At 40.4% G+C, this 25864-nt stretch overlaps 1 protein-coding gene across 2 annotated transcripts in view; it reads right to left on the minus strand.

Annotated features, from left to right (window-relative positions):
* Positions 1 to 25864, minus strand: part of PHF20 (PHD finger protein 20) — a 174236-nt gene that overhangs the window by 75723 nt on the left and 72649 nt on the right. For both annotated transcript variants that reach the window (XM_030309687.1, XM_030309686.1), the window contains exons 3-6: positions 19717 to 19888; positions 17653 to 17737; positions 7929 to 8008; positions 3206 to 3593 (exon numbers count right to left, since the gene is read on the minus strand). In XM_030309687.1, coding sequence (XP_030165547.1) covers positions 3206 to 3593; positions 7929 to 8008; positions 17653 to 17737; positions 19717 to 19888 — 725 coding nt within the window. The remainder of the gene's footprint in view (positions 1 to 3205; positions 3594 to 7928; positions 8009 to 17652; positions 17738 to 19716; positions 19889 to 25864) is intronic.

A 25864-nucleotide genomic window follows, 5' to 3' on the forward strand; every position in this document is an offset into this window, starting at 1 on the left:
GGCTCGGAGCCTGGAGCCTGTTTCCGATTCTGTGTCTCCCTCTCTCTCTGCCCCTCCCCTGTTCATGCTTTGTCTCTCTCTGTCCCCCAAAAAAATAAACGTTGAAAAAAAAAATTTTTTTTAATAAAAAAATAAATTAAAAAAAAAAAAAAAAAAAACAATTCCAGAAAAATCTCAGGAGACTACGCTATTTGATAGTCAGTGTTCCAGGCAAGGCTGCTGATCCCCAACAAATCCAGCTCTGACACAATTTAGCAGTGCAGACTCTAAACCCTTGGATAGTACTCACTCTTTATTTTTAAACCCAACACTTAAGAAGCTCTCCCCAATCACAAAAGATGAGAATCCAAAACAGGCAGAAGAAAAAACAAAAAGAAATGAAACCAGGAAGTTTGTGGGGAAGATAGAGCTTGGGGGGGGGGGGGGGCGGGGCGCGGTGTCTGATGAAGGCTGAAAGGAGAAAAGAAGAAAGGGAAAAGGAGTAAGGGGAGTGGGGGGGGGGGGGGGCACGAGAAGAAGACTCCTTGAAGACCAGTAGCTTCAGATTGGCCGTGTCGAAAAACCAAACAAGAGACAGGGCTGAGGTCTGAGGAGGCAAACCTGAAGAGTGTGCTAAACTTCTTGGCTCTTCCTGTGTTCAATCTTCCCAATATGCCAACATTATTTTGTTCCAAGTGGTTAGAACTTGGAAATCACAAACATTCCAAATTAAACACAACTACAAACAACCCTCCTTAAATAGCTCAGATCCTGTTCCAATTAAGTCTGTAAAATTTAGAGAGCTCAATGCTTCACTGGGTCAATGAACTTGTGCTAATTAATTTTTAAAGGAGATTTGAACTACATAGGACATATTTGACAAACATTTTTACTTTGATACCACATACAATCCAGGGCTGACTACACAGAACAGTAGTGTTTTCCAAACTCTTCTTACAATAAGAATCCTCTGGGAAGGCTATTAACAATTTCAGAGATTCTGACTGGAGAGAAATGCCTGAGGCAAACTTGGAAAACACCATTTCTCTATCAAATCGATCCTATTTGATATGAGATCTTACACTTACAAAATAAAAGCGATAAACTGAATCCCTCCCCACCTTTTTTAATCTGAGTGAAGCCAAGTGGCTTCAAAGCGGCAGTCAGCAACGTTGAGTGCAACCACCCCAGTATATACTTTCAGGAGGGTATAAGCCAGAGCATGAACAGCTGAACGGGAATCAGTTTCAGAGCACTCACTTCTCATAGACATGCTTTCCTAAGCTGAGATGAGGACACATTAGATTTCCACTAGTTCTCATTTTCCACCTCTTCTTGCACAAGTGCCCTTCTCCTACTTAAATAAAAAGGCCTGCCTAACACACATCCTACATCTTAACACGGTACACTGCCCAGAGGTTTAAAACCTCCAGACTTTCTCAACTGGGATTCCTCATCTGAACACAGAACACAGAGATAATTTTCTCAATTCTCCCAAGGATGGTTTATAACTAGTAGCATTCTCAATGCATGGAGATGTCAATTCATTACGGATGCCTTGGGCAGTGGGGTTTAATTCTCTCCCAGAACCCTGTAGAGGAAGTAGTGAATTTATACGCGTACTAATAGAAATAGGAGAGCCACAAATGCAAGCTATACGTGTAATTTTCAATTTTTTAGTTCAAAAAAAGTGAATTTATAATTTTACTTAACCCAACACATCCAAAAACATCATTTTAACATAAAAAAAATGATTAATGAGATATTTTACATTTCTTTTGTTTTTTTGCACCCAGTATTTGAATTCCAGAGTATATTTTACACTCACAGTACATCTCAATTCAGACTAGCCACATTTCAAGTGCTCAATAACCACCTGTGGCCAGTGGCTACCATACTGGACAGTACAGGTCTAGGCCATCATTAGGCCTAGGGACAATGCCAGCATGCTTTAGCTTTTGAGAGCAAAACTCAGTTAAACATCCACTGAAGGAGGTGGTGCCTTCATTCATCTGGGAAGAAATCCTTTTATATCTAATTTCCTATCTTAGAATTAGAACTCAGATATGAAAAGGTTGTCTACTGGGAATGAGTATTAATACATTTATTTGAAGTAAATTCAGACAGACTTTTTTTTCCCACAGAAATGAAGTCTGATGTAGCTGCCTGGATCAACAGGACTGGCTTTGCATTCCACATCACGCAGGACCAATGAATAAGCTAACTCTATAGTTGCACAGTTGTGATGAAAATACATTTTATGTCATATTTTATATTTTAAATATATCATTTGCACCTATTTAAACTTGTCCAATGAATGAGCTAACTCTATAGTTGTGCAGTTATGATGAAAATACATTTTGTGTCTTATTTTGTATTTTAAATATATCATTTGCACCTATTTAAACTTGTGATAAAAATAGATACCCTCTAAAACATACTAGGGGATTCATAATTTTTCAATATTCATGTAGGAAATATGCAAGCAAGAATGTCTGAAGACCACTGCCAGATTATCACAGCCAGCATTTAGTCTAGACATTCTAAGTGTTCTTCATGCCACTGCATTGACTAGAGAAGGAGTGTTTGGCCTAGGAAGAAATTCAGGATGTGCTTCATTCTTGGTTATTCTAAAGAATTCCAAATTTCAACTTTTTAGAATAACTATACATTCTTCCCTAAATCTGTACCTTTAACCTTAACTCTTACCAAGTACCCAACTCAGCTTTTTACTTAGACTGTGAAAATGTCCAATCAATAATCACTCTCCAGAGAGCTCAACTTCAAAATGTACCTATGCCTTCCTAGGTCCAGTGTTCTTTGGCCCTGCCTCTATCTGATGCCCACATGTATTTACTTCTCCTTTCCTCCTTCATGTCTCTCAGGAAAACTATTATTTCCTAATCCCAGGTTCTATCAAGCTTGCTTAAACTGAGATCAGTTGAATAGGCACAGGCAAAAGGCCTTAGCTTGTTAGGTTTTACCACATAAGCTGAAGCATCTAGTGGACAGTTACACACCACTCCAGAAGCTCAGTAAAGGACACGTGTCCCAACTTACATTCATCTGGCTACACACCTCCCTTAAATTCTGCTCCGCAGATCACAGAACGATTCAAAGTCAGGCACAAAAATTAAGGATTGAAGTATGGAAGTGACAGAGAACCACAAAGGCCACAGAACAACACTCTGGCATTGCCACTGCAGACCCCACATGGGAAACTCACCAGCAGGAGCTATGGAAGGGGGCCTGCCTCGTTTTCTTTTTGGCTCCCTCAAGTTTTCTTGTGGACTCTTCACAATGTCATTTTCAGGCTTCTTATCCACTTGAGCATCTCCAGAGTACTCCCTGTCATTTTCTGAAATGTTCTCCTTATCTTCCTTCTCGTTCTTGGGGAGGCTTTTCTCTGACACCTTCCCCTTTTCAGAACAGATTAACTTTCCTTCTTTATCAGGCTGCTTGGGTCGCTTTTCTGTCTTTAAGGCTTTGTCCTCTTTGTCTTTCTTCACGTTGACAGTGGCTTTTCTTTGTTCTTTAAACTTCTCTCGTTTATCAGGAGATGATGGAAGACTTTTGTGGTCTGTTTCTTTAGGCCTAGCATTACCCACAATATTCTAAAATGAGCAAAATAGCGATGAAACACACTTTGTAATTACTTGCAAATATAAAATCAGGTGGTTTTTTTTTTTTTTTGCAAACATATGAAGACAAACAAATTAAAACAGGACATATGCTATGGAAAGAACCACTGAAAATACCCTTCCATACTCTGAGGCTTGAGAACCAATCCTAAATTAAAAAAAAAAAAAAAAAAAAAAGTCGTGTTCAATTCCTTCTGAGACAGAATGATCTATATTTTGATTAAGTCACTGGATAATTAAAGGGACAAATACCCCAGGGACCTCTTCTGCAAAGCAATCTTTCTGACAGAGGTATTCTAAGAAAATGTCTCCAAGCTACATCCTTCTCGTCCCAAGCATGACTACACAGACCCAGGGCCTTTCAGAGGCCTGGCTCAGTTTGCCAGTGGATGCTGATGCCCTGTGCAGAGAAGAACACAAACTGATAAATGGAAGCTGAACAGGAAAGCTGTAAAGACTGTCTAACCCAGAAGCAGGGTCTTTGCTTCCTTAATCAGGTAAAGGCTATGCCCAAGCCAATATATCACCTACTGTGCTCCTGAGCTACTGAGTTTTTGTCCACTGGACAGAAGTATTACTTCTTGGTTACTTTCCTCCTAAATGACTTTTTAAAGCATCCTAAAAATCGTGTGTCCTAATATGACTGCTCCTAATAAAGTCAGCTCTGAAAGCTCTAGAGTTTTCAAAACTACAATTAAATTTGTATGTGTATCTCTCTTCCAAGACCTCAAGAGAACAGCAGGGACCACCATATCAAGTGCGTATGGAATCCCCAGCACCAAGCACGCACTAGGCATGCAGATCTCTCACAAAAGCTGGAAGGAGTACCTAAATATTCAGTAAGTGAAAGTTTAATTTGTCCCATAAGGATAAATAATAAACAAGGTTAGACCCTGGAAGAAAATTTTTCAGATCCCCAAAATTTTCTGAAAGCAGTCAGGTTTGAGAGCAAGCACTCCTTAGTAACTGCTGGCAGAATCATAAATGACAACCACCTTAGGGGGAGGGGCAGCATGTTGGCAATCTGTGTCAAAGAATTAGAACTAGAATGAATTCCTAGAAATGAAATTTTCTGACAGAATAATCAGACTTATATATTCAAATTTACAAATATCCTTATAAATGACCATTAGGGAATTAATTACACAAAGCAGAGTTATATACATATTACACAATACTAAATAGCCAGGAAAAGCCATATTATCATATACTATTAAGAACTTAAGAAAATGTTATTTTGTTAAAAGAGCAAGATATAACCCCCATATTAAAAAAAGAGCAAGATATAGAATACTAATATAACCATATGACCCCAATTTTGAAAATATATATTAATATTTACAAAAAACACAGGATATATGCCAATCTGTTAAGAGCAATTGTATTTAGATAATAGAATTACATCATTTTTACTTCCATTGTGCTTTTCTATAGTTTCCAAATTTTCTACAGTTAATGTGTCATTGTTATAACTTCAAAAAAGATAAATATCCCTAATATATAAATTATCAAAACATTTAGAACAGTATGGTCATACAGAAAAAAACCTCAATCTATTCTAGTAATATATGAAAATACCTTTAGAAATTGTCTGTGACAGATACTTTTAATGAGTTAAGCTTTGGAGGTACATAACCATCCACTGCCATGGCTGCAGGCCAGGGGCTGCTCTCCAACGCTTGGGTGCCTTGTCTGAAGCTAGGGCCTTAGGGCTGGTCTCCTATGAGGGTGCAGGGCACTCAGTTTCCAGATGCCTAAGGGAAGAAGCTTTTTTTTTTTTTTTTAATTTTTTTTTTTTTTTCAACGTTTATTTATTTTTGGGACAGAGAGAGACAGAGCATGAATGGGGGAGGGGCAGAGAGAGAGGGAGACACAGAATCGGAAACAGGCTCCAGGCTCTGAGCCATCAGCCCAGAGCCTGACGCGGGGCTCGAACTCACGGACCGCGAGATCGTGACCTGGCTGAAGTCGGACGCTTAACCGACTGCGCCACCCAGGCGCCCCCTAAGGGAAGAAGCTTTTTAACAAGGCCAACAAACACCGCTTCTTACCCAACCTGGCCCTGTTAGGTGTGCTCCACTGCAGAAAGGCCCTTGGAGCCAAGTTACTGCTGGCCTTTGAAACCACCTTATTCTGTACCAGCTTTTAATACCAGGTTGTGAGTAGAAACCCCAGCGTCCAGACTTTGGTCCCTATGGGAGGGAGCCTGATAATCTTGGGCTGGCTTGCCTTAGCTCTTTGAGCTTCCTTGTATTTAATTTCTGGGTACTTTTTTGAGAGTTGGAGCAGGGAGAGGATTAAAAGAGAAAGGCAAATTGGAAGTTAAGCTCTGTATATAGCCTTATGGAACCCTAGATTCTTAGGGCTGAAGAGACCTGAGAAGTCTTTTAACCAAATATGATGCCCTCGTTGAAAAAACAAATACCAGCAGGAGCCATGGGCCTGCACCTGACTACCCACCAGGTCTGAGATGAAGTGAGACACTCAGGGACAGCTGGGAATCGGGAAATGAAGCACCCACAAATCCACAGTGGGTAAGGTGCTCATCTCCAACCCAAAGCATCTCAAGTGCTAGCAATCAATTTATTGAGTACAGCCAAGTAAACAGTTGAATGTTATCTGGAGCCCTACATTTCCATTTGGGGAGATTCTGGGTACAATCTGACAATTCTGAACAAATTCTTAATACGGTCCTCTATTATTAACTTACTCCACAAACTCAACACAAAAACTGCCAAAGGGGCGCCTGGGTGGCTCAGTTGGTTAAGAGTCCAGCCAACTCTTGTTTTGAGCTCAGGTCATGATCTCACGGTTTCATGAGTTCGCGCCCTGCATCAGGCTCTGTGCTGACAGCGCGGAGGTTGCTTGGGATTCTCTTTCTCTCTCTCTGTCCCTCCCCCACTCACTCTGTCTCTGTCTCTCTCAAAAGAAATAAATAAAAACTTTTAAACTAAAAAAAGTTGCCAAATTTAAGGCCAAAATCACTTTTTAAATTTTAAAGAAACTCTACGCCACACATGGGGCTCAAATTCACAACCCTGTGATCAAGAGTCACATGCTCTGGGGCGCCTGGGTGGCGCAGTCGGTTAAGCGTCCGACTTCAGCCAGGTCACGATCTCGCGGTCCGTGAGTTCGAGCCCCGCGTCGGGCTCTGGGCTGATGACTCAGAGCCTGGAGCCTGTTTCCGATTCTGTGTCTCCCTCTCTCTCTGCCCCTCCCCCGTTCATGCTCTGTCTCTCTCTGTCCCAAAAAAAATAAATAAAAACGTTGAACAAGAAAAAAAAAAAGAGTCACATGCTCTGACTGAGCCATCCAAGCACCACACAAAATTCGATTTTAGTGTACTATATAGCACCTCCTTAGATGCCTAAGCAGCAAATGATGGAAGAGAAAAAACCTCTTCAAGGCTAAAGCTTTATAACTGTTTCAATTTTCTGAAAAGGAAAACCAGCAAAAGGCAAAAACATTCTTAAGGCTACCTTTAAAGATACCAAGTATCATAATCCTTTGAAAATGTTAAATATAGGTACAGAAGAATTTACTAAAACTTGTGATAAGCATTTGATCATAAGAAAAGACAGGTCCCAGCATCACCAAATACTGTCACATCAAAAACTACCCAAAGAGGTGAGTAACAATTTTTAACAATCAGAATTGTTAAAACATTAATATCCAAATTTTGATCTTGCTTTCCCCTCAACTATTTCATTAGGGCATAAACATGAAAAAAGACTAAAGGGGAAAAAATGAAAAGAGTAGGCAACAATTTCTAGATGGTCATGTCTAGATGGACCACATTTCTAGTATCAAAACTCTTGTCCCATGCTCAAGCAAACACGTGCATGGTGACCAGAACAAAAGGAAACAAAATTTTCAAACCAGGCACATGTAGCACAAATGATTGCCAAATACACACCAAACTGCAGTTTTGAAACCACCAAGTCATGATCCTGAGCTGAAGGGACTAAGTTAAATGAGGAGAAAATATACTCTAGGTTTCCTCAAGCATTTCAGCACGTTCCCTATGATGAGTAACAGCTCTGGGGACAGGGCACAGGGAGAGAGAAAAAAAAGAGTAATAAGGAGACACTTTCGAGAAAAGATGAGGAAAACAGATAACAGGAAATGGCAGAGAGGGAAAAATATTAACAATTTCCGAAAACCTGCATATTGCTTTCTAGTGAAATTGTGTCAGGTAAAGGAAATAAAGACTTTGCCATCATAAACAAATATAATGCCTTTATTTGAGAAACAAAATTACAATGTCAGTATTATTCATACCACAAAGCACAAAACCACATTTCTCACCTGATCTTTGGAAAAAGCTTTGACATGAATATGTTTGACAGTCTGAACTACTCCATCATAAAATTTCACAGTGTAAGTACCTAAAATTCAAGGAGATATCATGATTTAAGTTGCAGTTTCATGAAAGCAACAAAACTTTTCAAAGCATAAATACAAGGGAGCTCCAACCACAACAATAAATGTATGAGAATTACATATTAGGAATCAGTCTTATTTATGTCCAAGATAATAACTAATATGCATGCCTTCATTTCTTAGTCAACATTACATAGTAAGTTTTCTCTTAATCTATACAAATCAAAATCCATCAAAAACAGCTCATTTTCAGGATGGCTGGGTGGCTCAGTTGGTTGGGCATCCTGACTCTTGGTTTTGGTTCAGGTCATGATCTCTCAGTTCGTGGGTTTGAGCCTCACGTTGGGCTCCACACTGACCAGAGCCTGCTTAGGGATTCTCTCTCTCTGCCCCTCCCTTTCTGCTCATGTTCTCTCTCTCTCTCTCTCTCTTTCTCAAAATAAATAAACTTAAGAAAAAACAGCTCATTTTTATGATGTTTCATCAAAAGAAAAAAAATGCACTGAATTTCGGCCAAGAACAAAGAGCAATAAAACAATTAAGAATGTGAGGAAAATGCAGATTTATTTATTGTTTGGTGAATTATTAATTTTTATCAATATGTTCTAGGCTTCAGAGTGGTAGTAACTGTTAAACTTCAAAAGAAACATGACTGCTAACTAAACGTATCATGTTTTTGGAGGTCACATTAATCTCATAATCTATATGAATGACCTTCATGTTACAATATTTAAAAATAGAGACTTGGCCAAAACACTTAATGGGGCCACTACATTGTCAGTTATTCCATTAGGAAAAAAAAAAATCTAACAAAAATCACTGCTATAAGACTGAAGCTGAAAATCCAAATAATCTTCTCCCCAAATGAGGCATCCAACTATAATACAAAACTTCTCATTAGTTGCACTCAAACCAACATTTTCAAACTTTTACATCTTAGAACCCACCTCCCCCCCCCCTTTTTTTTTTGCCCCAGAGATTAAAAAAAAATAATAATCCGTTAACCTTGTCAAGATTATCGGTGAACTTCTGGTAATCATGTAATGGTTTACTACCGGTAAACATGATCAGTCAGCTTTCAGGATCAATTTCCCACCAAACAGGAAGGGGGGGGGGGAAATCCCAAGGGCTGGGAGCAAAAGAATGCAACAAGGAAGTCTAAGACCTTCTGGCTAGTTACTTTCTTCTTACACATTCTCTCTCCACCCCACCCCACCTCTCCTCCAGTCCTAAACAGGGCCCTGTCAATGGCTAGCCACCTCTAATGAAAGCCTCATTCTGTAGTGTTCAAAGTCCAATGCAATCTGAGCCCAATTATTTTCCAAACTTTGTTTCTCATTACCACCATACAAAAACCACCAACTCAAAGTAATGAGCTACTTGCCACCCAATGAAACTGCCTTGTGATATTTTCACCTCCACATCTTTATGAAAGTATTGTCTGCCTGGAATGTGCTCAGTTCATATGACCACAATATGTTCTGTAAAAGCTTCCTGACTTCCTACTTAAGAGAGACTTTTCCCTGCTCTGAACTTCTCAAAGACTCATTTTGTCCCCTTGCCTGCAGAGTCTCAACTTAGGCCTACGTTCATGTAGAAGGCAGATCCCAAATCAAAGGCAGGCTCTCCAAGGCCAGGGACCACATCCCACACCAGTCTCTCTCACACAATACCTGGTTAACTGCAGACCAGGGCTTCTCAAAGTATGGTGCCCAGACCAGGAATACCAGCAACTCTTGAGAACTTGTTAGAAATGTAAGTTACCAGCACCACACCTGATAAACTGAATCAAAAACTCTGAGAGTGCGTCACAGAAATAAATTTTAACAAGTGTCTCTGGTAATTCTGGTACACACTAAAGTCTGAGAACCACTGCTATAGACAATTAGTAATTACGTACTAAACTGTATTCCCAGTAATTACAAAATAAAGTTGATTATTTGTCACAAGTGTCACCAAACAGAACAAAGTGGCTAGAAAACTAGATACAAGGATATATCGTTATGCTGGGTTGGTTAAAGGATTCTACATAAGACAGCTCACCAATGATTGATGAGTTCTTACAACAAAGGCCTGGGATCCTGTCTTCCTGCCTCTATTGTGAGAGCACTGGCAAGCCAAGAAGCAATGCTAAGTAATGCTATGGACTCTAAACATACCCTTTCCAAGCAACCATGACACAGTTCTGGCCAGCCTGGGGATGGGGGCATTAAGAACCCACCTCTCATGAAATCTTAAAAGATCAAGTATGCCAACAAGCCACCCAAGCCTACATACACCCCTTCATCTATCTTACCAAGAAAGTTAGCACCAATTACATCAAAATGAAAACTGTCCATTTTTACAGACATTTCAAACATCCAGAAGGATAACATTTAGTAATGTTACCCAACAGTCCAACATTTTCAGCTATTTGAGGTCAATTCTGAAGCTTACTCTTGATGGCAGGCTCAAAAAGGAGGCCTTAAATGAAGAGGTGTGCACTGAGTTCCAAAAAGAGCTAAAACAGAGCTAAATAGAGGTAGGATTAGAACCTAAGCCTCTCTAAAAACAATAACAACAACAACAAACATCTAAGCCTCTCTGCTGACCTCTGACCAATTCTTCTTCCACCACCCCAAACTGCCTATTTCCCAAGTCCCTCAGCCTTTAGTCCAAAATACCCACCCAGAGCATCAATGACCACTCTGAAATGACTTGCACTATGGTAAGGTACTCATGGATCACCATCCTTACTTAGACAGCAATATCCTGGCCCTGACCCTTTTTACTTCCAAAGAACTACAAGGGATCATCTCAAAACTTGTTTCCTTGATCATGTACACAGCCTAACCTGGGCTTCAATAAATCAGAAGGAAAAGAACAATACATCCCATAGACAATAGTGGCCTAGGCCCACTTCTGGAGAGAGGCCCCAAATCTACTTTAATGGTTCCTGTACAACTAAAAGAATGTCTTCCCCTGGAATCCTCCCGCGGGTGGCTGACAATAGAGTTCTCCCACAGCCACAAATAATATCTAACAAATAACATGTAAATTACAGAAAAAATAAGTGCATCCCCCTGCTTCAGTCTCCTTTAAGAAGCCCCTGTCCTGGGGCACCTAGGTTGCTCAGTCAGTTAAGCGTCCAACTCTTGATTTCGGCTCAGGTCATGATCTCATGGTTAGTGAGTTCGAGCCCCAAGCTGGGCCACACTGACAGTACGGAGCCTGCTTGGGATTCTCTCCCTCCCTCCCTCCCTCTCTCTCTCTCTCTCTCTCTCTGCCCCTACCCACTCATGCCTCGAGCTCTCTCTCTCCCCCCCTCTCTCTCCCCCTCAAAATAAATAAATAAACATGGGCCTCTGGGGGTTAAAAACTCAGTTTACTGGACAACCTTATAGCAGTCGGTTAAGTACAGAAGGGATGTAAGAAAAAAAACTAGAGATGCATAGCAAACTGATCTTCTCTAGGGCCAAGGAAACGGGATGGCACAAGTGACTCTGGATAGACTTCTGTTGCTCTTGAAATCTACCATAACTATGACTTGAAGGCCTTTTCTCTATCCCACTCATTCTCCGAGAGTCAGAGAATTCCAGAATGCCAAGGATAGGAAACTCAAAGTTTTCAAACATGGATTCTCAAAGTCCTGATGTGCTCACAGATGTGCCTTCTGGGGTGGGCAGAGAAATACACACAAGTTTGCAAGTATATCTTCCCCTCCCCCATCGTTTCTTCTTAGCCAATTTTACATAATGGGCTTAGGTTCTGTAGCCAACAATTTCTAAAAATGCTCATCTGTTCCAATTCCTTCTTTCAGTTCTAACTGCACAAGCGTCCAGAGAAAGGGTAGTAAACTGCCAGTAATCAAGGAGCAGGGACTGGGACCAGATCCAGAGTCCTAGTCAGGGCCCTCAAGATACCACCATGCTCCAGAAAATACTGACCATCTACACCCACCCTACCATCGTATCAGGCATGTGTGTACACACTCCCAATAAACACCTGCCCCTGACAACTTTTGCCATTTTAGGAAAACTCTGCCTCAGAGAGACAGTCTAGGACTTTAGGAACTGCAGTTCAGGAACTTTGGAGCCCCCCCCAGACCTACATCCAGGTTGCAGTTCTGTCATTTATGTACCTGCTCTGTAACCTCAAGCAGCTTCTGCTGTTAGCTTAGCTGCTCATCTGTAAAATGATAGGGTTGATGGCAACAACCTTTCCATGTCTGTCTGAATACTACTAAATCAGATCAGATATGGAAACTGTTTAGCAAAGTAACCCTTACAGAGCAAGGGATCAATAAGTGGTTCCAATTACTACTATCCACCAATCACTTTAAAAGGGAAGCACCAACCCCTTCCCCACTTAGAAGGTAAGAGCCAAGCTAGCACCTGCGTGTGTGGGCCTAAATCTTCCTTTTATCTCTGTGCAAAGCTCTTCACACAGTCCCAACATCCCCACATTTCAAATACAGGATCAGTTACAGCATGAAGACAAAAAATAGTAACTGCTTCAACAAGAGACTCTAGAAATAAAAGCATTTCCAAAGAATCTCCTCTTACAAATGCAGACTTCAGGCACTAGACCAAAGACTGCACTGAGGGAACAGAGAACACATAACCTAAGAATACGTATAATTTTAAGGAAGAGGGACCTGATTTGCCTGTTCACTCAAGTTAAAGAACCACAGATCAACAGGAAGGAACAATTCCTCATTTTGTTGTAAATGCAAACCTACTTTCAGTTTCCCCCAGAGAACGCCTTGCAGAGCAGTGTGGTCTTAGTCCATGATGGGGACACAAAGCCCTGACACTTGTGGCTCTGCCATACCCAGTGTGAAAAAGGGAAGCTGAGCAGCCGCAGCAAAGAGCTGAGGTCAACTCACCAGAGATGGCTTCTGAACAAAGATTCTCTGGAAGCAGAATCCTGTCCTTTACTCCAAACACAGACAAAGGGGCTAACAAAGCTAACCAGGTGTGGCTACCTTCACATGAAATGATGCTTAATTACCACTGCCAAAGAACTATTCCAGGTGAAAAGGGCTAAATAACATTGCACTGCCCTCCCCAGTTTCCAAGTGCTAAATAACTCCCTTAAGAAACTCTAAAGTTACCATTTAGTTGTGTTTCACACCAGACTCCCAATGCCAGCAACCTCAATGCTCAGCCTCAGGAAAACCACCAAGGAGGTTGAGAGTGGCAAGAAAATGAGACCAAGCCTCCCAAAGATGAATCTACAAGGTGTGATTTCACTATATGCCCAGCTTCTAGCAGCACCAACAAGACAAAATGACTTTTACAGGAAATAAAGGGGGCACCTTGCCAGCAGAGCTCCTCCTCACAGAGCCATGAAACTGTGATAGCCTCTGCTGCAGATGGAAATGAGGCAGAGCAAGCAGAAAATACCAGGGAAAGAATGAAAAAAGAGTCCAGCATTGTCCTCCCCACATCCTGCAAGGACTACAGTCACACTGAACTAGAAACTGCCCACCAGCTCCCATGGATAAAATCTAACCCAAAGGCAGTACCAAAGAGTCATTATCTCTTCAAAATCAGGCACAGATCTGAACTCCCACAAAGGCTAGCTTTCCTTCACAATCCACAATGTGACCATAATACCACCCAGCTGATTCCACTACCTTTCAGGATTTCCCCTGCCCCGTGACCTTCCTCTCCTCTCCCTTCCAATTAGTCTTAAGAACCAGTAAGGACTTCAGACCAAAGAACTCCAGGAAAAACTGGTTCTGGCAGAAATCTCCACTCATTCTTTTTTTCTTTCAAGTTTATTTATTATTTTGAGAGAGAGAGAGAGAGAGAGAGAGAGAGAGAGAGAGAGAGAGAGAGAGAACACGAACGAGCAGTGGAGGGGCAGAGAGAGAGAGAGACAGAGGATCCAAAACAGGATCCGAAGTAGGCACTGTGCTGACAACAGAGAGCCCCATTCAGGGCTCAAACTCACAAATCAGGAGGATCATGACCTGAGCCAAAGTTGGACACTTAACCAACTGAGCCACCCAGGTGCCCCTCCACTCATTTTCAATGTCTTTCAAATAACTAAAATTTACTGGACAGAATTCAGAGCTTACAGAACCAATATTATTAGGGTGGCAAATGGCTATTTTAGGGACAATCATTATCTGAAGACTCCCCCTCCTATAATTTTAGCACACAGAGGAAATAAACAGAAAATATTTTTTAAAACAACATGCAAAGCTCTGGTTGCCCCAGTTCAAAAGAGTTTAAGAGACATTTAAAAATCTTAACTATGCCTAATAATGTGGCAAATGAGTTTTAGTCCTTAAATGATTATTTCAAAATATTCCAGACTCATCCACACATAAAAAAACAAAAACAAAAACAAAAACAACAGTAACTACAGACAGGGGTCCTTCCCCGCTCCCCTCATGATTTATCTGCACCATTCTATTCCTGTACTGCCTCCTCCTGGTTGCTCTATATCAACACCCACTTCATGCAGCCTTGAACTAGGTCTTTTCTCTTTTTTTCTTTTTTTAAATCCATGATGCCCAGCTCTAGGATCTGCATAGATGCAAACAGCCTCCTTCCACCAAGACCCCATCCTACCCCTCTAAGAGACTGCTCCCGGGCTCCCCAAACCGTTCTTCTTCAATCTGCCTTTTCTCCTTTGATACTCCCTCATCCAACCCCCTTGGCCCCATTTCTGTGCTCCATGTGTCTCTGGGACATCACTGGATCAAAAGACAAACGTTGCTTCCTTTCTACAACCTCCTTTATATACAGAGTTACCCATGTTACTACTCACAACTTTTATGTGATCTAAGGGACAGCCATTTCCCCAAGGGAGCACACCTCCAATGGATATTATTCAGGGGGAATACACTCAATTGATCAGCATAAATCAACCTAATAGACCTTCAGGAACACATCTATGTACACATAGAACACCTAATTTCTATCATATGATTTAAATGTAGTAAGAGCAGAAAAAATTTTTAATCTTGAAAATAAGACTTAAAAAGTACTGTCCTTTACTAAAAAGCAGTTTAATAACATGTGAGCTCTCCTTTAAAACACATTTTTAGATTAAAGTGATACATATGAAAAAATAATAACAGGATTCTATTTTGAACACAAACTTATAAAAGAAATTTAGAAAAACTAGAGGGTATTATGCTAAGCGAAATTAGTCAGAGGAAGACAGATATCATAAGACTTCACTCATATGAGGACTTTAGGATAAAACAGATGCACATAAGGGAAGCAAAAGTAATATAAAAACGGGGGGGGGGGGGGAGGGGACAAAAAAAAAGAGACTCTTAAATATAGAGAACAGAGGGTTGCCGGAGGGGTTGTGGGACAGTGATGGGCTGAATGGGTAAGGGGCTTAAGGAATCTACTCCTGAAATCATTGTTGCACCATGCGCTAACTTTGATGTAAATTATAAAAAATGAATAAATTATGGGGCGCCTGGGTGGCTCAGTCAGTTGAGTGGCCGACTTCGGCACAGGTCATGATCTCGCGGTCCGTGGGTTCGAGCCCCGCGTCGGGCTCTGTGCTGACAGCTTGGAGCCTGGAGCCTGTTTCAGATTCTGTGTCTCCCTCTCTCTGACCCTCCCCTGTTCATGCTCTGTCTGTCTCTGTCTCAAAAATAAATAAACGTTAAAAAAAAAAAAAAAAATTTTTTTTTTTAAATGAATAAATTATAGAAAAAAAAAGAAATTTAGGGAACGGGTGCCTGGGTGGCTTAGTTGGTTAAGCATCAGACTTTGGGCTCAGGTCATGACCTCGCCATCTGCAGCCTGCTTCAGATTCTGTCTCCCTCTCTCTCTCTCTGCTCCTCCCCTGCCTGTGCTCTCTCTCTCTCTCTCTCCCTCTCTCTCCCTCTCTCTCCCTCTCTCTCTCTCTCTCTCTCTCTCTCCCAAAAATAAACAAACATTAAAAAAAGAAAGAAAAGGGGCGCCTGGGTGGCGCAGTCGGTTGGGCGTCCGACTTCAGCCAGGTCACGATCTCGCGGTCCGTGAGTTCGAGCCCCGCGTCGGGCTCTGGGCTGATGGCTCAGAGCCTGGAGCCTGTTTCCGGTTCTGTGTCTCCCTCTCTCTCTGCCCCTCCCCCATTCATGCTCTGTCTCTCTCTGTCCCAAAAATAAATAAACGTTGAAAAAAAAATTTTTTTAAAAAATAAAAAAAAAATAAAAAAAAAAAAAGAAAGAAAGAAATTTAGGGAAACAAGGACTATTCAAAAAGGCTGAATCAACCATGAACTGGAGTAGTCAGTAACTGCTCAGACATCTTAAAAGATACAACCTTGGGGCGCCTGGGTGACGCAGTCGGTTAAGCGTCCGACTTCAGCCAGGTCACAATCTCGCGGTGCGTGAGTTCGAGCCCCGCGTCAGGCTCTGGGCTGATGGCTCGGAGCCTGGAGCCTGTTTCCGATTCTGTGTCTCCCTCTCTCTCTGCCCCTCCCCCGTTCATGCTCTGTCTCTCTCTGTCCCAAAAATAAATAAAAACGTTGAAAAAAAAAAATTAAAAAAAAAAAAAAAGATACAACCTTGTTTTGGAAGCCTGAGGCAAGAGGACTGTGCTTTCAGGATAACCTACATCTGGTAGCAGAATTAACCCACACTGGCCTAACAGCTGGGGGACCGGGGGGGGGGGGGGGGGGGGGAGGGAGTGAATAGAGCAAAAGAGAAACAGAAATTTCTGCTACATGCAAATATATGTTCATTTTTTTTACCATTTCAACCCATTCTCAAACAAAACTTGATCAGCCCCAGGTCCAGCATTTAACAAGAGTGCTGAATGAATACCTGAAAAACTTCACTAAATAAAAAGTCAATCTGGCCATATAGCCACCACAAACAGCGGTACTAAGAGGTCATGGACATACCACAAACAACCTGATAGAAAATACTACAAAAAAAATGTATCACTCAGATCCAGAGTCTGTTCTCTCAGTGTCAGGATGCTGACCATACATATTATTTTCTTAACCATCCTCCTGCCTTTGTACTAGCAAAAACAGCCTCTCTGGGTCATGTTCCCAGTCTTGACTCCTCACGGGTTATAAACCTGGCAAAGGCATCCCAACTTGGTGCTCTAAATCCCAGGGCCCCAGTTTCAACTAGCAACTTTGATACTACAGACCACCTTCAATCACCTTGCATCCACAAAGCATTTTTTTTTAAGTAGGCTCCATGCCCAATGTGGGGCTTGAACTCATGACTGAGTTGAAGAGTCGCATGCTCTACTGACTGAGCCAGCCAGGTGCCCCTCACAAAGCATATTTTTAAGAAATGTTTATTAATGTTCACTTCATTTCTAGGCTATTTACAAATAAGTAAAAGGCATATTAAAGCTTATTTTTCATCTCTTAGGAACTCCTGGACAAGAACCTGCACACTTACCAGCAGAGGGACGGATGACCCATAATTATTTTACTGTTTTTTTAGAACCATAACTGTTTTAGAAAACAATTACTAGAATTAGGAGGCAAAGAATCAAATTCCTCTTTTTAACCCCGATTTGTCTCCATTTATAATTTCTTCCTAATTCCTGACATAGTGGTTAACTTGAAGAGAGAGGATTCCTAGGCAATAAATACATACTCAAAATATACTATCAGACTCTAATATTACAAACTCCCCCCTACTTCATGAGTAAAAATAATTACAACTCAAATGCCTTACCATCCTTGTTAACAGCAGTGACTTTGGCTGGGTAAAAACGACAATCAGACCAGCAAGCAAGGACCTGCTCGTTTATTTGAAATTCCTACAAAACATTAAAAAAGACAAAAAACAAAAAAAACAAAAAAAAAACCTGTTACAAAAAAAATCCAATTTCATAGGACACACACAGTACCAGATTTCATAAGAGAAGCTGGATTGACAATAGTGGGAAGGGGAGATGGCTACTGAGACAGAGGCACTGGGAGTCAAAACAAAAGGGCTAGACACAAGACTTTTCCTATCCTAGGAGGTCTGGGCAAGCATAGCACAGCACTGATGATAGTCCCTGCTCTGTCCCTGAGCCCAGGACCACTAAAAACACACCCAGTATACAAGTTAGAAGGAGGGAAGCTACCTCATCTTTAGGGAAGCAGCATTCATGCCAACCACACTTTTAAAGGATCTTTTGCCAAAGGAAGCACCCATTCAACTTTAATATTTCATACTGTTTTTCCAGCAAACAGTGTGCATTAATACAGTTTATAGAATGAATATTGAGCAATCAAACTGAACAACATAAAACAATAAATGGCAGGGGCAGGGAGGAAGGGAGAGGAGTGGTAGAACAACACACACAGAAAACAAGAGTTCAAGTTTCCTGGCCAGGGCTAAAATGAAAAACAGAATCCAGGGCTGAGGCAGATCCAAAGGCAGCATGAGTTCTACAGATGTCTCAATGCTTGTTTAAAAAACTCAAAACTTAGGGCGCCTGGCTGGCTTAGTCGGTGGAACATGTGACTCCTGATCTCAGGGTTGTGAGTTCAAGCCCCATATTGGGTAGAGGGATTACTTAAAAAACTAAAATAAAATCTTTAAAAAATTCTTATAAATATTTAAAAAATTAAAACCTCAAAACTAATACTTCATCCTTCATTCTGAAATCAGTAAAAGCTCCAGGTATAGTGATAATAGGAAAAAGGAATATAGTCCAATTCCAAGTGTTTAAGACCTTTAAAAGACCTTGAAATGAGGCTCCACAGGGAATGATTGCTTAATAAATGGTCATACAACAAACCAGTTTAATAAATGATCTAAAATGGGGGGGCGCCTGGGTGGCTCAGTTGACTAAGCGTCTGACTCTTGATTTCAGCTCAGGTTATGATCTCCATTTCATGAGACTGAGCCCCCCACTGGGCTCCGCACTGATAGCACGGAGCCACTTGGGATTCTCTCTCTCCTTTCCTCTCTGCCTCTCTCCTGCTCACACCTCTCTTAGAAATAAACAAACATTTAAAAAAGGATATTTATGGGGCACCTGGGTGGCTCAGTCAGTTAAGCGTCCAACTTCAACTGAGGTCATAATCTCGCAGTTCGTGGGTTGGAGCCCTGTGTCGAGCTCTGTGCTGACAGCTCAGAACCTGGAGCCTGCTTCAGATTCTGTGTCTCCCTCTCTCTCTGCCCCTCCCCCACTTGCACATGTGTGTGGGGGGGTGCACACGCTCTCTCTCTCTCTCTCTCTCAAAAATGAATAAACATTAAAATATAAAAATAATTTTAAAAAATAAATAAAAAATAAAAGATATTTATAAGGGCACCTGGGTGACTCAGTCAGTTAAGCATCCAACTTTAGCTCAGGTCATGATCTCACGGTCCATGAGGTCAAGCTGCGCGTTGGGCTCTGTGCTGACAGCTCAGAGCCTGGAGCCTGCTTTGGATTCTGTGTCTCCCTCCCTCTCTCTCTCTCTCTCTCAAAAACAAATAAACATTAAAAAAAAATTTAGAGATATTTATAAATAAATAAATAATCAATCTAAAGGGATACAGTGGTGTAAAAGAAGGAGATAAGGTCCCCATGCATCCTCAATGTTTCTCTCAATGACCTATCACATCAATCACATCATGGAGACAATTGACAACTAGGATTCTTCAAGAACCCCAGGTGCCATGGAGATCTCAGAGTTGTAACTACAGACCTAAATAAGGATTGGTCCCCAGCTGCTACTGACTTTCACACTGAATATCAAAGGCTGGAACATAAAATACCCAATGGCTGACCCAGCTCATTACAGATGTGATACTCACAGAAGATCCTTCTTCTTCATGTAAGCCCTCTTTCCTGAGCTGTATTTTCTCTAAAGGGCGTAAATAAGGACTGTCCCAGCAGAACCACTCATCATAACGATGGTTCCAACGCTTGAAATGGATGAGTACTTTTCCTTCTTCGTAGTCAATGTCTTCTATGTGAGCTGGATACCTGAGTCAGAAAAAAAAGTTAAATGCCTTTAATACCCACCCAAAATATCCAAAACAGTACTCTTCCAAACCTCTTCCCAAAGGACTAGATTACCAAAGCCTACCATGTAAAGGCTCGTGCAATTGTGTTAAATCACAAATTATGGAGGCTAACAGACTTGGGGTTCAAATCCCAATCTGGATATTCCTTAGTTTATGAACTATTAACCTGACCTTTCAGACCTGAGTTCTGTCATGTAGAGTGGAGGAAGGATACCCAGCACAGTGGGTTATAAGGCAAGTTAAACAAGATGACATACACACAAGACCAAAACACAAAGGAGGCAGGAAGCAAACATTTAACTTGATTACACTTTACATATGCCAATAAATTAGAATGACCATGCAACCCAGATTGTATTAGATAGCTTCAATTTAAGAATTTTGTAATCCATATAGTAGCATACCATGCAGCTGTTAAAAAAAAAAATTCTATGTTATGATATGGAAAGCTCTCTCAAGATGAACTATTAAATGAAAAGAACAAGGTGCAGGACATTGTGTATAGTAAACAACTGTTTATTTTCTTTAAGATGAAAAAGTATATTCATATATGTTTAACTATGCATAAAAATATCTTACATAAGAAACTAACAATGGTTACATAAAGAAGTACGGTCACTTCAAAAGATGGGCTCTTTCAATCTCCATTTCTTCTAGACTGAGAGTTGGAAAAACCAACTGCATTTCCCTGACTCCCCAACAATTGGCAGTCAAGGTCATGGAGACCTATGGGTTTAGAGGCAACTGTAGTGGCCAAACCCCAGGGCTCCAGTGAAGGACCTCTCAAACTTTCATGGAATGCAAATCATCAGAGGATCCTGTTGAAATGTAGATTTTGATTCAGCAGATGAAGTTAGGGCCTAAGAGCTTTAAACAATCTGGTGATACTGATGTACTGGTCTGCATAAGCAAGGATCTAATGTCTAGTTACCAGCTTCTTAAGTATCAAGCAGCAGTGTTGAGGGTGGTGGTGGCAGTGGGCCAGTGGCAGCAGTAACTTCCTGACCTCCAGAACACAGCTCCGGGGTGGGTCCTTCAAATTGATACTTAAGGGCAGCAACCTTGAGTCCCACTCCTCCAACCCTTCCAACAATTTTCTAAGTACCCAATTTCTTGTGTTAAATCCTTTTGTGGTTAAAGTACCCAAAGTGGTTTTGTTTCCAGCACTGAAACCTAACTGACACAACAGGGGAACTGAGTATTGGGGGAGGGGAGGGACAAAAGTGGGAGAGAGAATTTTTGTAGCATGCCTTTTAATATTTTTTTTTTCAACCATATTATTATACTGCTCATTCCAAAAATAAATGGTTAAAAATAAATAATATTGTTCCTTAAATACACTTGTATTAATCAGATTGCTATTCTAGATTGAGAAAGTTTAGATTCTACCTGCCTGCCTTATATCCAGCACCTAGTACCCCGCTATCCTAACAAACATGTGCTACCTAAATAAACAGGCCTGCTTCCTTCTGTCTGAATACTATGTCCTCTTCAATCCTACACCAGTAACCTCTAAGGCAGTTTGTTTGCCGTTAACCTATCACAGTAGGTTGCAGACACTGGGCATTCAATAAATGTTCAGCAAATGAATTCTGCTCTCCCTAGTCTTCCCAAAGGTCAAGTGTCCTGTCAATTCTTCAGTCCCAAAGCTCCAGACTCCAGCTACCCATTCCAATTTCAGTCACTCTCCAAGTTCAGGCTCCCATCACTTCATGTGGGTATTTTTCACACAGGACTGATAAAATTCTAAATGGTACTAAACATACATCAATTCCCCAAAAAATGTTAACAGAATAAACAGCCCTGAACCTAGTCTCCCTACTCTGATACAACTGACATACAGCTACTACAAACAGAAGCTATCTTGACAGCAGACTAGCTAACTATACAATGTGATGAACTGTGTAATACAACTGTAGAAAACAAAAGCATTCCCTAAATCTATTCCACTCCATAAAGCAGAGAGAAGGACACGGATATCTCAATCATATTCCTTTTGCCCTCTCATCTGTACAGCCTACCAGAGACTAGCGAGCCTCCCTAAAATAACACAAGCTGGCCTAACGCACTCCTATTCAAAAGCTCTTGTTTAATGGTTTACTATCTCTAGCAGTAGTTTTCAAACACAAGGCTTTGGACCAATGCATGGAATTAATTTCTCACAGAACTAAATTTATTTAATTTGCAGAACTTTTCTTTATACTAAAATCACATTCTTTCTAAATTTTTGGTGTGTAAATATACTTTTTAAATTAAAACAGTGGTAACTGTTGGTCTCTTACTAATATTATGTAGCCATTAAAAAGAGTATGTCAGCCTTCTATGTACTGATTTTAAGAGATCTCTAAGAAAAGTGGGGAAAAAACCCAACAACTAAAGGTGCAAAGTGTACTGAATGCACTACCATTTATTTGGGAGAGGAGAGAGAGCCAATACATTCATACCTGTTTTTAAATGCGTGGGCTATCTCTGGAAGGATGATCAAGCAACCCGGTTTGCCTCTTGGGAAGGGAACTGGATAGTTAAGGAACTGGAGAGGAAGTATGAGACTTATTTTATTCAATATATATCTTTTTTGTATGTTTTGAATGTTGTACCATGAGCATGTACCAACTATAAAGAGTATATAACTAGATACTTATTTTAAATATCCTTATTTGGCAAAATAAAAAGTGCAACCTCAGGACAAATCCCAAATTATTTTGAATTTGGTCAGTACCTTCTAAAAGTCTGGTAAGTCCAGATCCACAGATTAACTCCAAATTCCTAGGCTAGCAACTGCAATGCACATGCTCGGGAGCCTGAAGAAGGTCTTCTAGGCCCTTGGCTACTCTAAAGCCCTTCCTTGCTCAAAAAACTTTACAGGGCACAGGCATCCTACTGTCTGCAGTACATAAACTACATAAACCTCACCAAGAGGATCAATTAGTAACAACGGGGTCAACAAGGTTTCCTAAGGAGAAGGCAGTTTCCCCTACTTTTCTAAAGTGTGACAAGGATGAGAGGCACTCACTGAGAATGGGGAAACCCAACTGCATTTCAAAGAACAGAGAAGACTTGGTGGATCAAAATTGCTGGTTGCCTTGGAAACAGCTCAGCTTCATCAGTCAACAGAACTTTATTAAGTGACTTTGACCCACCCAGTCAATTCCAGGTCTTGAAAGGGATTATAAGACGTAAGTGTTCTGGCTCCTGTCCTTGAGGAGAATCAGACACATGAACCAATTAAGTTTTAACACTATTAAGTGAAACTACATGAAATTACTGATAATCAACTACTTTTTACCTACAAAACAGTAATTGTACTAGTGCAACCTAAATATCTGGATAACCACAGGGGGAGCTAGAGAAGATGTGACAAGGTTAACAAAAGAGAAGTTGTGAACAGACTATGTATAGACAGGAAAGAGGAGCAAGAATTTCCTGCTTCAACATGTAACTAACAGTCACTGATGAGACTCTAGTTTACAAAGTAACACTGCATCTGGGAGTCACATTTCTAATGGAAATATTAGCCAGAAAGGAACAGATATTGAACACTAAACTGATAACAAAAGTTAGCTCTAGGGAAGGTCGAACAGGTATTAGAAATGGTCAAGAGACTTTGCTTGTAGTTTGAATTTTTACAAAGATTTAGTTACATAATACTTGTGCATATAAAAATAAATACCTTTAAATTAAAAGTTTTGAGTATTTAATGGGCAGATTATCAACCAACAGCTTTGTGGTTATTGGATTTATATGTATGCTGCTTGGCACATCCACAAAATAGAATATGATGCAGCTATAAAACAAAAGACAGAAAGTGAGAAAACATACCCTATGAATCGATACAGAAAGATTTCTAAGACGTATTAACTTTAAAAAAGGCAAGCTACAGGGGGACCTGGGTGGCTCAATCGGTTAAGCCTCCAACTCTTGATTTCAGCCCAGGTCGTGATTTCATGGCTCATGGGATCTAGCCCCACAGAGCCTGCATGCTGATGGCACACTGCATGCTGATGGCAGCACAGAGCCTGCTTGGGATTCTCTCTCTTCCCCTCTATCTGTCCCTCTCCTGCTCAAATGTACATGCACTCTCTGGCTCTCAAAATCAAATTAAAAAAAAAAAAAAAAGGCAAGCTACTGAATAGTGCATATCTTATAATACTTTCTGTGTTACGTTGTGTATTTAAATAAAGAAACACTGGTAGGATGGACAGAAACTAATAAACTGGTTACCTATAGAGAACAGAGCAGGTATAGGATGAAGAAGTAGAAGCAGCACTCTCACTGTATACTTTCTTATTCTGTTTTGATTTCTGAACCTACTCAAACTCTCGCTAATGGATTATCAATTAATTGCCTTGCATTTCACAGGTAGACTACCATATCCTATCCAAATTATGATTATAATAATTTGTATATCAGTATAATACTGATACTACCATTTATTTTTCTTGCATTATGACACTGATTAGTGCTTCTAAGATGATGTTGAAAATTAGCAGATAGTTGGCATCCTTCTCTTTTAATGAAAATATCTCCAATGTTTCATCATTAAGTGTGAAGTCTGTAGAGTTTTCTAATTAATGCCTTTAATGTGAAGTTTTCCTCATACTTACTTACCAAGGATTCAAGAATAAATTTTGACCAAATGTCCATCAATGGATGAATGGATAAAGAAGATGTGGTATGTATATATGTGTACACACACACACACACACACACACACACACACACACACACACAAAACGCAGTATTATTCGGCAATCAAAAAGAATGAAATCTTGCCATTTGCAACTGCATTGATGAAACTAGAGCATTACGCTAAGAGAAATTAGTCAGAGGAAGACAAATATCATATGACTTCACTCATAAGAGGACTTTACGATACAAAACAGATGAACATAAGAGAAGTGAAGCAAAAATAATATAAAAACAGGGAGGGGGACAAAACATGAGACTCTTAAATATGGAGAACAGAAGGTTACTGGAGGGGTTGTGGGAAAGGGGTGAGCTAAATGCATAAGGGGCATTAAGGAATCTACTCCTGAAATCACTGTTGCACTATATGCTCACTAACTTGGATGTAAATTTAAAAAATAAATTTTTAAAAAAAGAATAAATTTTGAGACTTCTCAGTCTTTGTCAAGATGATTGTACAACTTTTCTCTTTTACTCTATGAATAAAATGAAATAACAGATTTCCTAAGTTTAAGTTATCATTACCCTATAAAATAAATCATATTTGGTTGTGTGTGCCATTCATTTAGTAAGTGTCTATTGGGAGTTCTAGTATTTTACTGACAAGTTTTGTGTCTCTTTTATAAGTAGGACTTGTCCAAGTTTCCTTGTATTATGTCCTTCCTGCCCAATTTCAGGATTAGGCTATGCTAAGCTCAAAGAAAGGACTTGAAAGCTTGATTTCATTTTCTATGAAACTGCCTAGTCTGAGACTTTTTCACAAGACAAATCTTTATCGACCTTTTCCATCACTTCTGTGGTTATTAATCCGGTCATGCTTTCTACCTCTTCTTGAGTTAATTTTGCCTAATAGAGTTTGAAATGATCATCGGATATAATTTAATTGTTCAATAGTTTTCCTTTAAAGAAAAGGCTCAGAAGACTCAATAAAAACATTTCAGACTCAAGTCACAAACAGGATTTTTAATTTTTTTTTTTAATGTTTATTTACTTTTGAGACAATGCGAGAGACAGAGTGCAAGCAGCAGAGGGGCAGACACAGAATCTGAAGCGGGCTCCAGGCTCTGAGCTATCAGCCCAGAGCCCGACGTGGGGCTCGAACTCACGAACCATGAGACCATGACCTGAGCCGAAGTCGGACGCTTAACTGACTGAGCCACTCAGGCGCCCCACAAACAGGATTTTTAAATGGCAAATACAAACACTAGATGCTAAGCACTTTATAAGGCAGAAATTATGCCCTATCAAT

Source organism: Lynx canadensis, chromosome A3 (assembly GCF_007474595.2).
Source record: "Lynx canadensis isolate LIC74 chromosome A3, mLynCan4.pri.v2, whole genome shotgun sequence".
NCBI classification, from domain to species: domain Eukaryota; kingdom Metazoa; phylum Chordata; class Mammalia; order Carnivora; family Felidae; genus Lynx; species Lynx canadensis.